General features: G+C 37.9%; 1 protein-coding gene and 1 long non-coding RNA gene across 21 annotated transcripts in view; one reads left to right on the top strand and one right to left on the bottom strand.

Annotated features, from left to right (window-relative positions):
• Positions 1-17926, top strand: part of LOC109446190 (uncharacterized) — a 66473-nt gene that overhangs the window by 4590 nt on the left and 43957 nt on the right. For 17 of the 19 annotated variants that reach the window (XR_016021203.1, XR_016021206.1, XR_016021194.1 and 14 more), the window contains exon 3: positions 2678-2862. This is a non-coding gene — a long non-coding RNA (uncharacterized LOC109446190). Of the gene's footprint in view, positions 1-2677; positions 2863-16701; positions 16814-17926 lie in introns of all 19 variants that reach the window. The other 2 variants (XR_016021197.1, XR_016021205.1) reach the window with 2 other exon arrangements.
• On the bottom strand, positions 312-16412 carry SERPINB10 (serpin family B member 10). 2 transcript variants are annotated; one of them, XM_019729331.3, is made up of 8 exons: positions 15981-16412; positions 13292-13374; positions 11317-11382; positions 10720-10857; positions 9620-9737; positions 4895-5037; positions 2967-3122; positions 312-1412 (listed from the first exon to the last, which is right to left on the bottom strand). In XM_019729331.3, the coding sequence occupies exons 3-8, from the start codon at positions 11317-11319 to the stop codon at positions 1008-1010; spliced, it is 963 nt and encodes a 320-aa protein (XP_019584890.3). In that variant the 5' UTR covers positions 11320-11382; positions 13292-13374; positions 15981-16412; the 3' UTR covers positions 312-1007. The 2 variants fall into 2 exon arrangements, with proteins under 2 accessions (XP_019584890.3, XP_019584889.3); XM_019729330.3 differs by having other exon boundaries at positions 13197-13374; positions 15981-16406.

Below are 17926 nucleotides of genomic sequence, written 5' to 3'. Positions count from 1 at the left end.
TATACTAATTTATACACTGTTCAGGTCAGACCCGCTATTTCATTTTATTAAATGAATGTCACAAAAGCAGCCTAGAGTGATACAGTCGTTCTCTAAAACTAGAATAATAGCTAATGAAACTACCAATATGCAGTTGTGTATGAACATTTTAAAAATAAATTAGAAAAACTTAGACAATTTTATGGAGAACTAGTATCACTAAGAATATTTGTAACTAACAATACATATTTATATAAATTAGAAATTTATGCTTCTACTTCATAAGATTTTTAAAAAGAAAGATGTTAGTATGATTAAAATTTTACACATAATTATTTTTAATAAAATTTTTATTTTGGAATAGTTTTAGATTCACAGAAAAGATGCAAAGGTGATAATACAGGGAATTCTGCATACTCCTAACACACTTTTTCCAAATGCTAACATCTATCACTACCATGATACATATGGTAAAACGAAGAAGCCAAAATTGGTACCTTTCTACTAACTAAACTCCACATTTTATTTGGATGTCACTAGTTTTTCTGTTAATGTCAACATAAGTATTTTTAAATAGTCAGATAGCAGAAGAAGGGGATTTAATGTTACAGTGATAATTTCTGAACAATCAAAATTCTTGAGAAAATTCTTGTTTATCAGTATATCACCTCTATAAAGATTTTTCTTCACTAAATGACAAGTGTGAAATGTAATTGACAATGATAACACAGTGACCACAGAGCTCAGGAATTGTAAGGCATTCAATTGAATAACATAGTATTTCTGAAACGTAAATAAAAATCACATTAAGACAAAATGTTAAGTGCTAAAAATAAAATGTGCCGGTCTCTCTAGCTATATAGCTACCACAGTATCACTAGAATGCGTTATCTCAAGATTTACTTGCTAATATTCAAATGTAAAAAATATCCAGACTACAAACTAGTTTTTAATTATAATTGCTTTTCCATCTTATGATGCGTTTTTCACACGGTGAGATGGTCTTATCTGATGAGAGAGATGCAGGTTTAGGGGGAGCAGAATCTCCCATAAAAGAGAATGCTATTGGTTTTGTTATGCCTAATGAAGAAGAGGAATGGGTGGTCTGCATTGAATTCAATGGAGGGGAGGCTCATTCGAAAACTCACCTCACTCCCAGTGCCAGCTGAGGCCTCCGTACCTTGTTCATTTATTTCTACAAAACTCTTGTGGAAGACATTGGACAGAAATAGGTTTCTCTCCACAGACATTCCTGAGAAATCAGCTTTGCTCTGATTAAAGGCATCGCTCATCCCCATGCTGCTCAGGGCTGACTTGAGATCATAAGACTCTTCTAGCTTGAACTTGGGAAGGTGCAGCTGCACTTCGTACAACTCCATCATGTCTTCACTCGTCCACTCACTCAACTTCTCATAAGTGACGGCCTTCTCCAGCTGCAGATGTGGAACCAAGAAAGAAAGAATCAGTAATTCCAAAGTGTAGTGAGAAATATTGGTAGAGTTAGACCTCTAGATATTACATAGATGACTGAGGATCACTCCTGTTACCCAGCGTAACAAAACGTACACATTTGGAAATTTTTTTCACACTGTTCATCTACAGAATCTGTTTTGCAGGTTAGTCATTGTCAGGATATGGGATAATTAGACCTTGATTCAAAATGGAAGGACTTCTATGACTGTATGCAAGACATCAACTATACACTGAAATACATCGAAATAACTATAATTTATGTGTTGTCTACTCAAAAGCATATACTATAGGACAAGTTGTATGTCGGGGCACAAAAAAACATTAGCTTTATTAACATGGGTGACAGTTCTTTGAAAACAAAATCTGAGATAAAACAAAATGTCTACACTCAATCACAACAATATGAAATTAGCAACTATAAACTATGCAAAAAAAAAAAAGAAACGTAAAGAAAGAAAATCTTGAGTAATGACTTTTTTATAGAGGTTTTGAGGGAGATTTTTCTCTTTATATTTTAGATTTTAATAATATATGTATGCATGCCAGTGAGATATATATATATATATATATATATATATACCTATGCATATGTATATATGAGAAAAAACAATGTTTTGATATTTTTAATAGCACATTTGTTTCAAATTACATGCTATTGCTACTTTGAAAGTTTTCTAGACCCAAGTATTGCTGTCAATGACATACTTGTAAATGATGGACATTAATAATGTGACAATATCTTCAGCTCAGGAACCTGCACTCTTAGGAAAAAAGGCTTATCTTATAAGAGTGTGACTCTAATGGTTTAATGTCCACACTTAGTCCTATTGTAACCACCCTCTCCAGTTTCACAAATTTTATGATACAATTTTGAAATCTTCTCTACACACTAGTAGGGCCATGGAAACTTATAAAGTTTGGCACACATGAAAAATTAGGTACTCTGCAAAGACAGATAGGCCTCCTATGAGAAAGCAATATTCAGTTTAGACATGCAAATTACTCAGAAACATCATCTGATGAAAGTTATGTCAGGCTTAGTAGAAATTTGGCTGAAAAACAACTTAAATAATACTTGAAGGTGGTGCTTACATAGATATTTCTCCTAAAGACTATTTACTTGATAAAAAATATTTTTAAAAATTTTGGAAGTTAGTTTAATGTTTTAAAGTGTATATCTAGTGCTACATTAATGCAAGTGGTTAAAAAATTAATCTCCCATTAGGTAGACCCTACCAGAGGGAGAAGACAGACCTAGAACAACTGAAAGATTGTTGTGATCAGTCCAGTCCACACGGCTTTGTGACTCATGAAGAATATCAGCATCTGTAGTTTGTGTTGGCTGTTTCTATGGTTACCTCAAGCTAGAGCTGAGCTGTTCTCCTGAAGGAGAAGTACCTAGGACTCAAGGTATGTTGGTTTCCTTCCTCTACAGGAACTAAAGATCAGGGAGGCCATGCTACACAGGCGTCAATACTGGAACCATCTTGCCATCAGACAGATGATGTTTTTACCTGGTCCAGCCCACTGATGTCTTCTGGCAGCAGTAGGAATAGGCTGAGGTCACGGCTCTCATAGTAGAGTTGAAGGCCGATGGCTTGTGGATTTTCTATGTGAAAAACTTGAAGCTTTTTTTTCATCGACATCATTTGTACTGGTTTGCTCGTATTCTATAGAAAATAAGTAGCAAAGTCACTGAGGAGGTGTTCCACCAACTCCTTCATTCTTTGTCGTCATTGGTCCCCAGGAGTCTAGAACACTGGCAAAATTGGTTACCCTCTGCTCACTGCTGGATAAAGTTATTAGACTTAGATTTCAGGGTTTTATTGCACTGTTCTCTGGGTTCATTTGTTTTCAAGGAACCTAACCTCTTGAATCCACATCCATGTTGTTCATTTATTTGACAAAAGATGTACAAATATATGTTCTGCTGGATAATATCAGTAACAGGGGATATGGGAGTTCCTTTCTCTAACAGTATTATGTGTGACACCATCTGTAAGTCACAGCAAGCTGGATTCTACCAAACACTTAAATAATTTTATGCAAACTATGGAAATGCCAATGGTTCAGAAACTGAACAAGGTGTATTTCACATGCAAACATTTGACAAAGTGTTCTAGTATCATAAAAAGCCGAAATTAATTAAGGGAATAAAGAGACAAGCAATAGACTAGGAGAAAATATTTGCAAAACACGTATCTGATAAAGGACTGGTACGCAAACTTTATAATGAACTCTTAAAAACTTGGTGATAATAAAATGAACAACCCAATTCTAAAAAGATCTGAACAGACACCTCCCCAGAGGGGCAGGGGAGAGAGAGAGAGAGAGAGAGAAGGAATTGAGATCATGTTTTGAGTCCCTAGAGATGCCACTCCAAGACACCTCAGTTCCTCTTGTATAAGTTAATGCTAATACAATTCCCATTTTACTGGAGCTAGTTTGGAATGCTTTTCTATCACTTGCAACTGAAAATGCCTGGTGAATATACTAAGCCAGGTGACTGTCCAGGTCTGTGCTAGTTAGCCCATTGGAGCATCTGTTGAGCCCCTTCTCCATCTTTATCTCACCGACCATCAGAAATGCCTACACATCTGCAGGACTACAGCCATAGGTCCCCAGCAGCACTGTTTGTGTGAGATGACCCACCCCAGGACCCACCAACTTTAACAAACTCTGGCCAATCAGTTCCTTTCCTAGGAATTTGAAAGGAGATCTATCAGACTGGTCTCTAGAATGGAAGAGGTCTCTAGAACTGAGAAGCAGAGAAAGTTAGATTTCAGCCTGAGATAAGAATGATGGGAGAAACAGAGTTGGAAAAATAGACAATGATTTCTGACTTTTGAGTCTTTGAGTCTCGCTCAAATCCCAAGACCCAGACATGGTCCAGCCCCTGGATTCTACGAAATATCTGTCACCTTATATTAGTCTCCCTTTTTGCTGTAGTTGGTTGCTATCACAAAAACAAGTGTGTTGTGTCCTAACACAGAGAAAAATGCAAATGAAAGTGGTGAGATTTTAAATTATTATTTCTTCTGTTTTACTAGAAGGTAATATAGGTTTAGTAGAACAAAAGCAGAACTAATAGTGAAGCGTTTTAGGTTATGGTCCTGGTAGACTTCTAACTTTGGCATGACTCCAGTCACTTAGCCACACTATATTTCTCACTTGGGATATAAACATAACTACCCTACCTACTCTACCTTAGCTGTGGCAAAGACTGAGTGATGAAATATGTCACTAGCCTATATTCAAAGAAAAACAATGAAAGGGGAATTTCCAGGTGGGATAGAACCGGAAGCTTTTAGCTCAGCCATCCGTGCCCTAGTAAGAGACGTAGTTTACAGGAACATGTACTCAGAAAGAAGAGTGAATTTAAAATAGAATTCCATGTAAAATGCCACGTACAAATCCATTCTGATTATAAACTGGATCCTACCTTGTTTATTCTGAAAGGTTTTTCTGTGGTGTCTTGGGCTGAGAATTGATGTTCCCAGCTTCCTTTAAAGTAAATAGCATTCACCAGAACCATTCTGGTTGCAGAATCCACAGCGTCGTCAGGCAGGAGATTCAGGATTTTTCCTACAGGTGCAAAAGGACAGGTTTCAAATTGTATAGATACGTCCTAATGATATGCCACACTTATAACAAGGGTGATTATGAAGTACGGCTAAATGAGAGCATCTTATATGCACCAATGACTCAAAACAGGAACTTAGCATTGCTAGAATACTATCAACGGATCTTGTTCAAACGTCATCAGTTGTTCCAGTAAGCTCTTTTTCTGGACCAGAAATCAATCCAAGACCTCAAGTTGCATTTAGTTGGCCTTTCCTCTTAGTCCTCTTTCATCTGGGACTGTTCCTCATTTGCTCTTTGTCTTTCATGACCTTGACACTATTAAAAAATTTTGTAGAATGTCCCTCAACTGTCAGTTCAGATTTGTCTGGTTTCCTCAAGGTTGTGTTTAGGTTATGCATTTTTGTGAGAATACTACTGCTGTGGGTTGAATTGTGTACCCCAAAAAAGATAGGTTAAGTCCTAATCCCTGAAGAGATGTGAACATTCAGTAAACCTGCTCTGTAAGCCTGTCCAGCACACCCCGTGACGGCTGCAGTCCTTGCATGGGCACCTCACAAACACTGCGCAGCTTTATTTGAAAGTTCTAAGGGCAGCACTTCTAGGGAGTCCGGTAGATGTGAGGTGTGGCCTGGACAAGTCTGCTCAAAACAAAGCAAAACAAATACCTCCCTCCCCCCATGGGACACACGTCTTGGTTTTGGAAATTAAATTTAAATTTGGTTTTAAATGCTGATGTGAAAACTTTCTGAAACATTGCGTACTTGTTTTTCTGTTTAAAGACAGTATATTCAAGTTAATTTAAATTGTCTTTGATGATTTAACATGGGGAGGCCTTCTGTGTCATTTTTTAACCTCTCTTTTTTTTGCTCAGTTTTGCATTTTTAAAGCTCTGTGTCATTCTAAATTAATTATTCTCTCATTTAATAGAGTTGTAGATGCAAATAGAGAACCTATCAATGATTGAGGTTTCTATAGATTGATCTCAAGTTAGTTGAGATCCAGTTGATTTAAGCTTTATTGTGTTGTGCTCTGGGTTCATATGTTTTCAAGGAACCTAGCCTCTTGAATCCACAACCATGTTGTTCATTTATTTGACAAAAGATGTACAAAATGTACTTAAATACAAATTCAAGGTAACACACAAAGCAAAATATGACTAAACGGTGTCCTCTCCTCTTGAGAGCTAAAGTGCCACCTACTGGCTCACTCATTACAAGCATCCTTGATAGTTTTAGGTAACAGGAAGGGCATTCTCTCTGCAGATAGTCACAGTAAGTCCCTCTGGGCACATGTTAATGTGACACTAGGGTGCCCAATGTGCCCATCATGTGGCACATTCATAGATTTTGAAATTAAAAACATCGAGACAATAACCTTCCCCGATCCCCCACTCTGGAGGAGCTTATAGACTATAAAGAAGACAAACCAGAAAAAATAGTAGCAATGTATGATTGGTGTTATCTTTGAGAATTTGACTTTGAATGCCATGTATGTCCCAGTAGTCCATATGGCCATTTGGAAGGAGGCCTGTTTGAAAACTCAAGAAGCTTTTGTCAGGTAGTTCAGCTAGAACCTAGAAACTCATGCCAAAGAGTTTCTAGCAAGTTTTCCTTAAGGACATATGGAACTCTGCCTTGACAAAGTGAAGTTCCTGAACAGCTGATTAATTCCTTTATTTGATGTTGAATAGCCCCCAAATAGCAGATATCTGTGTCCAATGTGTAAAAGAAAATGCAGAAAGATTACAGCTTTCTCTCTCCTTAGGAGATTCCACTTCTAAGAAATAGAGTCAGCAGGGCCAACTGGAGGAATGAAGTTATGGGATGTGGGAAATGGGCTTAATGAAAGGTGCTGACCATGCCCAGAGCGAACTTATTTATGGGAATCTCTCATTTGATGAGTGGAGTGACAATGGAGGATTTTTTAAAGTGTCCCCATCCTCTGTTTTGACCATGTAATGACCATAATCTGATGTTTACTCTTTCCTTCATAATTTAAAACATTTGTTCAGTTCTTTTAAGACAGAATTTCCTCTGTGCTGTCAAACATGGTAGCCGCTAGACACACACATGACTACTTCAATGCAAATTAATTAAAATAAACTGAAGTTAAAAATTCAGTTTCTGAGTCATATTAGCCACAAATTATCTATACTCACATGTGGACAGAACATGTGACTATATCAAACTGGGCAGTACAGATTTATGGCACATTTGTCATCACAGCAAGACTCCCTGGACAGCTCTGTAACTCAGACGCTTGGGTCTTGTCATGCTTCTTCAGTGTGTCAGTCTACACTGAGGACGCTTGCTTGGCAAGGACCAAGCTCATGCACCATCAGACAACAGCTCTCTCTCAGCTCTGCCAGGCTTTGCTGGGTGTACAGATAGCAGATTAGTCGCTCCTGGCTTTCCTGTCTATAGGATTCCCATCTGTCTTCCGGACAACATAACAGACACTGGGCTAAAATCTGAGACCTGAGATTTTGTTCAGTTCCGGTACTGTTCTCACTCCTGCTTCTACCATGTTGAATTTGAGTTGTGTATTAACCTGCTTTTCTCTAAACAGTCACATTTGGTCTTCATGCAAACTGGAGCAGTGCAAGTACTCAGTAAATGCAGCTAATCTCTAAGTCTAAAAAGCCAACTTATTTTTGGATGAATCCAAATCAGGAATAAGTTAAATACACGTATAATGGTCACTCTTGCTTCACCAAGGCTTTTGAGTCACTAGTGCAAGGAAAAAGGAACTGAGAATTTGGGGCTGCCAACTTCCTCAAGTCACTCCAATGAGAATTAATGTTCCGAACAACTACTGTGAGTGGTTCTGTTATGTGCTAGTGATTCAAAGCGGAAGCTCACGTGAGGCAGAACTGTTGCACTTGGGGTCCTTGCGTCTAGCAGGGGAGGTAGATGAAATGAAGTGTCAGGAGTTGGTTTCACTAACACTGTGAGAAAGTGTCAAGGTGCTGGGGGAGCAAAGAGGGAGGCTCTGAGCCAGGCCTGGGAGCCGGTGGCTTCCAGGAGGACATTGTGCCTAAGTGGTGGCCTGAGAAGTTACCTGGTGGCTGTGCAGGGGCTGGGAGTGGGAGGGCATGGAACGGTTTCAGTTATAGGGAATGCCATGAGAAAAGACACTGGGTCATAAGGTAGCACGGGGAGTTACGGGGACTCTGTGCCACTTAGAATTCCTGAGGTGTAAATTTTGAGTCAGGAAGCGATGAGAGTTGAAATGGAGAGACAGGCAGGGCTCCATGGTCAAGTGGGCCATATATGTCAGGATGGGGAACTTGAATTCATCCTGCAGGTCATGGGGCACCATGGTGGGTCTTGAGTACAGGAGTGACTTGGTCTGGCTGGTCTAATTCATATTTTCGGTAGGCCATTCGGGATGCTGAGCAGAGATGGGATTTGAGGGGAGCACAGTTAGGGGCAGAAAGTTGTATCAATGCAGATAAAATAAGACGAAGACTGAAATCAGAGTAGGAAGAGATAGAAAAGGAAAAGCAAACTCAGAAATGTGGGATTTGAATCCTATTTCTGAAGCTTTAATCTATCTGATCTTGGATAATTTAATTTCTCGAAAGCTTCAGCTACCCAGTTTCTAAAGTAGAGATCATAATAAAAGACTGCTAAATTGCCTAGGAGAATCCCGCTATTTCCTTTTAAAAACAGAACTCTCAAATTTTAGGTGAGTATGTGGCTGTCCAGCTAAAAACTACATTTTACAGCAAGTTTGGGTAACCGCTACCCTGGTTTGCCTAGGAGTGAGAGATGTTAGGTGCTTAAGCCAGGAAAGTCCCAGGCAAACCTGGGACAAGTTGGTCACCCAAGGATAAAGTGTGCCATGTAACTAAGTTTAGGATACAAGTGGGACTGATGTGTGAAATTTCAGGCCATACTCTTAAAAGCAAAGACGCTTTTGTTTCCCCATTTCCTGCTCTCTATAAAACTGACCATTGTAAGAATCATCTTAGACTTAGAAATGGAAGCCATGTCTTAAGGGTGGCAGAGCTGACCCACCAGTCTGGGTCTCAGGATGGCTTTGTGAAGAGAATACTTAGCTACCTGTTGACTATTATGTGACAGAAAGATAAACACTATCTTATTATGAAGCCACTATATATATTCTGGTTGTTTTTGTTATAGCAACTTAGATCGTACTCTAACATAGTACTTTATTTTGAAAATTACTCAAGATCATATAGCACATTTAATGCCACATTTTTTTGTTATTAATTAGTAGCTATCCTTTAAAAGCCACAGATGCAACAGTATTTCAAATTTCCTTTTTTGCATTTTTCATGCTTTTTCCCCCGGAAGCCTCTTTGGAATCAATGAGATACAATTTTCTTGGTCTACTTAGTAAAGTGGGTGTCTTGACTTACGTGTTTCAGATAAAACTTATTGGGAAAAGCTGTGCATCTGAAAACTGGGCATGAATAGAAAGAGATGTGATGAATACTGAGAATGTGTCCGCAGTTCTAGTTAAGAAATACATATACTTACACACAACACAAACTCAAAATAATAAAACAGTGCTTGGAGAAAGCACTCTGCCGAGCACTGTGGTGAAAGCTTACCCTCTGTCTGGCTTTCAACCCAAGAGTTGATCTCGTTTCTGGTTTGGTCAGGAGCTTCCAAAAAGTTAACAGACTGTGGCTCTGCACCAAAGTATGTTTTCATATCTTCTAAGTATTTCTGAAAAATTCAGGTAAAATCTCCTTTTGTAGAGTTTTCCCAAAACTGAGAAATCAAATCTAGATTATCAAAAACCTAGGCAGAGGAACAATTGTGCGCGCGCACACACACACACACACACACACACACACACACACACATTGCTGCCTTCTCTGTGTCCCCACTCCTAATCTGGTCAAACACTAAACACCCCCCTCTTTAAACTTGGCTGGGCACTAGCTAGCCATGCAGAACTCCAGGTATGGAAGGGAGGCCTGCCTCCTACAGCTCTGGCAGCACTGCTTAGAATCAAGAGCTAGCTTTATAGTTTCTATTACTGTCCCTCTACCCTATCCAGTTTCCTTGCTCTTTGCCCACCGGGCAGCTGTGTCCTCCTCCTTTCTGAGATGTGCCAAAGGATGTGATGGACAAATGTGAAAAGAGTAAGTGGTTGGCCTGGTTCCAGATGGACCACTCTAAGGAGCCCTGGAGTCTGAGCTGAGGTTCAAGTCAGGGTCTGCACTATGGGGGTTCCAACCATCAGAAACGGGGCAAAGTTGACATTGTTCCGTGCTGAGAGTCTTTCCAATGTCTCTCAAGTCTTGATGTGAAATGGCTTGTCTGACCCCGAGGTCAGCTTTGCTGTTCAGTACACAGTCCCCAGCCTTCCTCTGATGACCAACATAACCCTTTTCTCCTTCAGATTGACCCTACTCAGGTGCTCTACATATTTGCTCCATTTTCCATGAAATACACATTGGCACAGGAATTACGTAAACCACATTTCTATATTATAATTTTGGATAAAGATCTGATCACTAGATCTGATTTGAGCCCGATGATAGCTTCTCTTTACAACTAGGTGCTTACTAGTTGGTCTAAATAATTATTTACCAGAAATACTGCCACATTAAGATTGTTCCTGGGATCCCTAGAGAAATATACAGAGTTTATTGATTGGTCTCACACGGCTCTTTCTTTCCTATAGCATGTTTGCACTTACATTGTGAAATGGGTAACTTTTCTCCCCATATATCCCGTTGGCTGTTTTAAGTACGTAAGCATTACTGGGATTGTTGATTTCTGAGATAAGTGTCTGGAAATCAGAGCGTATTTCTTCAACCTTCCCCGAGTTGAAGTCCTTTAAAAGAAAAGGGATTAGTCAAATAAAAATGTTGAACAAGAGCTACACACACACACACACATAAAACCTATCACTAAATGAAATGGTTTGATGTATTGTGAACAAAAGCTGAAATTTACTCTAAGATAAAAAATTTTTCCCTGTTATCAGCGCAAAAAAATTAAAAGTTATTGAGGGCATTATTTCCTTCACATTTAGTCTGCAAAAACAGGAACAAGTTTGAAAGTGGAGCAGTTTTGAAAGGGAAGAAAAGGAGGGGGAGAGATAACAGGAAAGAATATTACCCTTCCAAAAAGTGTAGACATTTTATATTTTGAAAAATGTTTCTATCATTTTAATATATGTTTCTAAGAAAATTTATGTATTAAAAGTTGCTTAAATTAGCCACTGAAATACATGTGCTAAAAGTGCCCTTTTTCCTTAATCACCAAATGGATACTAAAATATAAAATATACCATTTTTCTTTTCTTTTCACTTTCAGGAAAAAATTTGCCATCTTGGTCCCTGTTAAATTGAAGCACCTGTAATTTCAATAAAAAGACAATATGTGAGCATACTTTGCATAGAAGAAATCATGTGAAATACACATTAATGAATACAAGTCACCCATTCCTATAGCTGCAGAACATATAATATTAATAAACAAAGGGGGCTCTGATTTGGTTTAAATGGTGTGTTAGCTGAACTACTACAGTAAGTCAAGAGCTGCTTTTAACTACACTTTTTAAAAGTCTAAGTTTCTCTTTACTTTAATATTTTTTATAGACGTTTGGGATGGTGTTGGGAATACCCTTAGAAGTAAAATTCTCTTGTTTTCCATGTTTCATTTTTATCTATGGTTGCTTTGAAAAGAATGCTATGTGCTCAACTGAGAACATTATTTAGCAATTTAAGCAAAAGCCACCATTGCTCCAATTATCTGGAAATTTCAGGGGTTTTCATTGCTAAAATTTTCGGGTTAGTGTTTCCGTTCTCACTGTCTGCCCACACTTGACACATAAACGCGTTCTTTATGTTCACGCCAGCATTTCGTTTGGAAGTTACCAGGATGTATGTGGGCATCCTTGTCTCCCTGAATTGTACAACAGTAAAAAAACAAGGCGATAATTTCATCTCTCACATCCTGGACTCAGCTCACAGTGAGGAATCAAGTCTGTTTTACCAAAACTTGTGCTAACACATGGTGACCAAACAGGAACCACTTGCCATAGAAAAAAAAGGGGCTCATAGGCAACTCGTCTGTCTCAATTGCAAACTGAAGCTGTTAATGTTTAAGTAAATATTAAATAAAACAAGAACAAGCAACACCCAGCAATATATTTATATGAAATAGAGCCGAATTGCAATCCATCTAAGATTTAATTTATCACATTAATGGTTAAGCCTTTAATAATTAGTTAGTTGTGATTTAATAAGTATTAACCAATTGTGAACCAGGATTTTGTTGTTGTAGTTTTTAACCACCCAATATCTTATGAATTACAAGAATAAGGGTCACATCCTAGGCCCAAACTAAAAGAATATATACTCCACCTATCTCACTCAGAATTACTGGCTGTGTCCATTTCCATACTGGGCACATAGGACCCATCCTGGGGTGGAAATTCTGTCATTTAGCCTTTCAATGGTATGATTTAGGACTGTTTTTACTCTTTTTCTGTTTTTATTTTTAATTAAAACACAAACATATATATTTATATGTTTACAGATACGTATATATAGACATATGTGGATATTTTATTACATACTTTGTTATCTATGGACACACACACACATACACACACACTATGCTTTGAGGATGCTTACAGTAAATCAATAATCGCATGCACAATAATATTGTTTTGCTATTTTAATACTCTTAATGGGCTCTTGAGATTCATCCAGACAACCAGGGATTGAACAAAATAACAGCCAAACAAAGCATGAGAAACAATTCACTTGATTTTCCTATCTGTGTCTTCAAGGTAATATTTCTGAGGTTACAAAGATGCTGACTAATTCTATTCTTTAATGTTTGAGCTATTACTTCTTGAAATATTTTAATAATCAAAATAAAATTGTTTTTGGTGTTGAACCAAACTTGATAACCTCATCATCTCTTCATTTGATTGGGCTAGAGAACACAGTTCTTAAATTGTTTTTCTATGAACAGTTTACACTGGATTCCCTTTCCCAGACTTCCTTTTATGGTCTAGAAAATTGTTACGGTGTATTTTTTGTTTTGGAGGAAATGATTGTAAAATGTGAGCTATGTGGATTTCAGGAGAAAAATGAAGATAAAGGGCAGAGAAAGCATTTCGTTTTAAGGCAACAGAGGATGACGGAGCTTTCTCACCTGGGCTATTTGGGCTGCAGTCGTACCTCTGGTGCCCAAATACACCATGGCCAAGGAGGTTGAGATGCCCCAGGGAGAAAAAAAAATATTTTTACCCTCAGCAGATTCAGCTAGCTTTTTGCTAAATTCCAGGGCAAATTGGTTGATTGATTTTGTTAGAGAATCCATTGGGAAAAACCTAAGGAAAATAAAGCAGAGACAAAGAACACGTTAATAATCCTTTCCATTCATTTTACCTTTACAAAAGAATTTGTTAGCTTCCACATTAATTTTTTAATCATCCTTCAGTGAGATGACAAAAATATATATTACCCAATTTGGTTTATAAGTATACATATACATCCATATATGTACACATAATATATGTGTATATGTGTATAATATGTATATATTGTATACAACATACGACCTGAATGCGCTTTAAGAAAATTCTAGTCCAGTGTCATTATTTTACACTGAAGTCCACAGAGTTTAAGAGAATTGCCTTAAATTTGAGCCCTAATGCACTTCAGAGAACAATTAGATTCTGGTCAATTAGAAACTCCTTGTTGAGAATGTCACGATAAAAATGGCAGTAGAGCCAGGTGTCCCCACTCTCTCAGCCCTGTACTTCTGTTCAATACACCACACGACTGCTGACTTTATACCATGAGTGAGAAATAATTATACATATTTTCAACTTTGTACTTTTTCTCACCTTTCATCACATTTTTATATTTTTAACCTATTTCTTGCTCAATACCTTTCTCTATGATGTACCAGGCTTCTGGAATGCCTTTGACCTCCTTTATTCTCTTAAAATTCAACTCTGTCCAAGTTCCTCTTTTCTTCTCGAAGCTTTTCCTGCCCTTTTGGGTGCACAGAAGCTTGCCTGCCACGTTAAGTCCCATAACGTGGTTTCTGCCACTTGCCTCGTATTTATCACACTGCTAGTTCTGTTTTCCTGTTTGTATCTTTCCAACTCCAGGGTAAGTTCCTCCAGAGCAAAATTGTCTTACACTGCTTTGTACATCCAACAGTACCTAGCTCAGAACTTTGCACAAAAGGGATGCTTATAAATACTTGTTTACTACTTGTTTGCAATGTTCACTGTTTGGGCTCTAGCCACCATTTTTTATTTAAACTTGAATCATGCACAATTTAATGGGACAGGCTATAGAGAAGTAGAGAAAATCAAGACTCTTTTCTGCCTTTAATCTCATTCACTTAAGCCCTTTTGAAACTGGTTTTGTAGTATATATAGACTCAGGTTTTCTCGTGTAATTTTTTAATATTATAATCAACTTCTAAATTTCACCTTTAATTACCCTGACATTTTAATTCAAGTCCTTTAAGACTGGGTCTCAAAAAAGAATAGTTTAATCTATTGCCATCTTATAGCCAAATAATTTAAACTGATTAAATGACTAAGAATAAATCAAATTCTTGGACCTAGACCCTCGCACATGTCATCTAAAACTGGGTCTTCCACTGACATCACCTAATCCTCTGGGAAAACTAGAATGAGAAGTTGAGAAAGGCCAGGAGTTCTCTTTAATCAAATAGTTGAATCAAGGGAGAGGCATGTGTAGACGGTTTGGTTTCATCGTAACTTGGATTAACAGTGAGTGGTACTGTTGAAATCCTTCCTAGCCACAGGCTTACACTTAACGAAACAGCTTCCCAGCCTCTAAATCATGCTTGAGTGGCAGGCAGATCCTGCCTGTTCTGGAAGCTGATGGTAATCCTAGGCGGACATCGTTTGAGTAAAGAACAAACAACAACTCTAGTTTTGTAGTAATTCTACACCCTCATCAAACGCTCAAAACTTGCCTGTATTTTTTCTTGACAGATCCAATGCTTTCCTGGAAATAACCCCCCTATTTCTTTTAGAGCTACATTCATTCAAATAACATTTGAATTTGCTGCTTATATATTAAACTTCATTGTTTTAGAACTCATGAATTACGTTCATATGGGAAATGATTGACTCTGTGGCAAAACCACACTCACCATAAAGGAAGGAGAAGAAAAAGTATTATCTTAGGGTCTGGGGTTTTTATCTTCTGCCTATGGTTTATGTTTATTCTAGGCTTAGTTACTTGTAACAAATTCGTGAAAGAAAGAAAAAAATTATCTCCAATGAAAGAGCTAATTTCTTGTGGAAAGTTAATATCCAGTTATCTTCAGCTTCATAAATTCTCTCATTAATATCATCACTAATATATCAGATGTTTTAAGATGAGCTCCTAGTGTAAGTTGTGGAGTTAGAGCCTTAGATCATTCCATGAAAGAGAAGAAAGCTAATGGCTCATGGAATGGCCAGAACCGGATGTTGGGTGGGGAGGAGAGGTAAAGAGTCAAACCATTAGTTCCATACATTAGTGACTAGGATCAAATTCATGCTGCCAAGCCTATTCTACTGAAGGGTTAGAAGTGTTTTGACTCAATTATTCTGAGAATGTTCTAGTTCTCTTTGCCTGTGTTGACAGATAAGAGGTAACGAATTCAGAAATGTGACGAAGAAATTCCATTCATAGTTTCACAATTCCTAGTAAAACAAGTTTTCTACTTCTTTGGAAATGAATGTTCTCTCCTAGTACAAACTTAGAACCACTTCAAGGTTAAATCTCTCTGACTTGCACAGAATTCTTCGGGGGGCGAGGAGGGGTGGAGATTTACCTACTATTTTTGGTTTGGGGAGTCTTGATCATTAGTTATTTAAGTTAGGCACTTCAACAAAGAAGGAAAACATAATAAATAAACACAAATAAGCATTTTTAAACAAAGAAGTTCTTACGATACCTTGTTTTCTTCCACTGGAGCAGAATTGGCAATTCGTGCCTAAAGTAAGAACTTGTGACTGAGTTAAGTAATGTTTAACTGCAGGAACGTTTTTAAAAAATTCTAGCACCTCCCTCATCTTAGCCCCACCCTTTGATTCACTTTCACAAGCCAGACACTCTTGCGTTCAGATTTATCTTGCTCACAAGCTCAAATAAAGAGAGATGATTAAGATTATGCACGGATTCTTTAACTACCCACATTTTCCGTGTTTGTCCACATGTAGAGACCTGAATTCTGACACATTGTAACTCACAGTTTCCTTGCTTAATCTCTTCTTTAGTCTGCCAACTGGTAGCAATTAGAATACTTTTCTTTAAAAAACAAAAAAAGGAGGAAGGAAGGAAGGACGGAAGGAAAAGAGAAAGATTCAAATTAGTGGAATAATGGGCAATGGAATGGAAAATATTATTGGTAAAGCATTTACTGCTAAACTGTTAAAGTTACCCTTCATACTCTTCATGTTTGGAACATTGGTGTAGAACCGTGAGCATAATTAAAATTGGTGTGACGTCCATTCTTCACCCCAGGGACAAGGGGTCCGGATCAATGGTTTAGACATAGTCAAATGTTGGTTCGCCATCTCTGGTGCTCTTTTGTTTCTCTCTATAAATGTTCCCTCCCTCCTCCATATCTATTAGAAAAGAAAAACAATACATCATAGTTTCATTTTCTATCACAGCATGCCTGTGCATGGAGGAATGGAGGAGGGAGTGAAGAGAGTGGTGGGAATGGAGGAACAATCCAGAAGGGATGAAAGGAAAGGAGGAGTCTCTCTGTTTATAGCACAGTTGGTATGTTTTTCTTCACACAGCTTTTATTTTTCTTTTCATGGGGGCACTTGTATCTTCTGGTAAACTGGCTCAGAGTTTAATATTTGAATGTTGGTGTAGAACCTCGAGCAGAATGTTCCTCTGGATTTCACTAGGGAGTGTGACTTGTGGTAGGAAATTCTGTGGTGCCTGCCTGATGTGTGCAGAGCTGATACGATTATCCGCGGATGCCTCCAGACTATTATTAGCTGAAAGTATCGTGTGGAGGCTCTAGATAGAAAGACTGTTCATCTTGATGGACAGTGGTTCACCAGAGAGTGACTTGGGCTGCAGCACTGCACAGCATGAAGACACGCTAGTTATTTTTGTTGCATTGAATGCAGCAATGCAGATTCTGCTGAACCAGCCAAGGCATTGTTTCATCTTCTTTGAAGTCATAGACTAAGTTTTATTCATTTTCCCCCAAATTTTCTCCAGACTTGTTTCCTACTTTCTCTTGATTAAAATCTTTACAAATAGATATACTACTACCTACATCCATAAAATCATGGTTGTGCATTATTTTGATGCTTTTTTTTTTTAGGGAGGGGGGGTGGAGAGGTAATAGTATCCTAAGCTAACAGTATAATATTCTTAGCATAATTTTGTTTTTTTGTTGTTGTTATTTTTGGATCAATGGTTTAGACACAGTTACTGAGTCAGATGTTGGTTCACCATCTCTGGTTTTCTTTTGTTTCTCTCTATAAACAGATATTACTGTTTCACCATATACAGATATTACAGTATATACAGATATTACACTATGTACAGATATTACTAGTGTGGATAGAGTGATAGAAACTAAGTGAATGGGGAAGAGGAGGTGGGAAGGAGAGTTTTTGTGTGAGTCCTTTCGTGACATTTGATGTTTAGACCACACAAATTTATTAGGTGTGCGAAAAATTTTGAAACAGAGAGAACTCCAGGTGAATCAACCTTATTCTAATAGGAATCCAGAAAAAGAAAGTAGATAGAATGGAGCAGAGCCAATGAAGTGGATAGTGGCTGTCTTACTCAGTTTGGGTTTCTATAACGGAATGCCATTGACTCAGAACTTAAACGACAGAAATGTATTTTTCACAGTTCCGGAAGCTT

Source organism: Rhinolophus sinicus, chromosome 4 (assembly GCF_057876585.1).
Source record: "Rhinolophus sinicus isolate RSI-liver-muscle chromosome 4, RSI-T2T, whole genome shotgun sequence".
Classification (NCBI taxonomy): domain Eukaryota; kingdom Metazoa; phylum Chordata; class Mammalia; order Chiroptera; family Rhinolophidae; genus Rhinolophus; species Rhinolophus sinicus.
This window is presented reverse-complemented; position numbering and strand designations above follow the sequence as displayed.

What these genes read in the sequence shown, in the direction of transcription:
- SERPINB10 (XM_019729330.3), bottom strand. Translation starts at nt 13,364, where the DNA reads ATGGATTCTCTAACAAAATCAATCAACCAATTTGCCCTGGAATTTAGC. An exon ending in AAAGTTACCCATTTCACAAT is followed by an intron (nt 9,738 to 10,719) that starts GTAAGTGCAAAC and finishes TGAATTTTTCAG; the next exon opens with AAATACTTAGAAGATATGAA. An exon ending in ACATCAGTGGGCTGGACCAG is followed by an intron (nt 1,413 to 2,966) that starts GTAAAAACATCA and finishes CCACATCTGCAG; the next exon opens with CTGGAGAAGGCCGTCACTTA.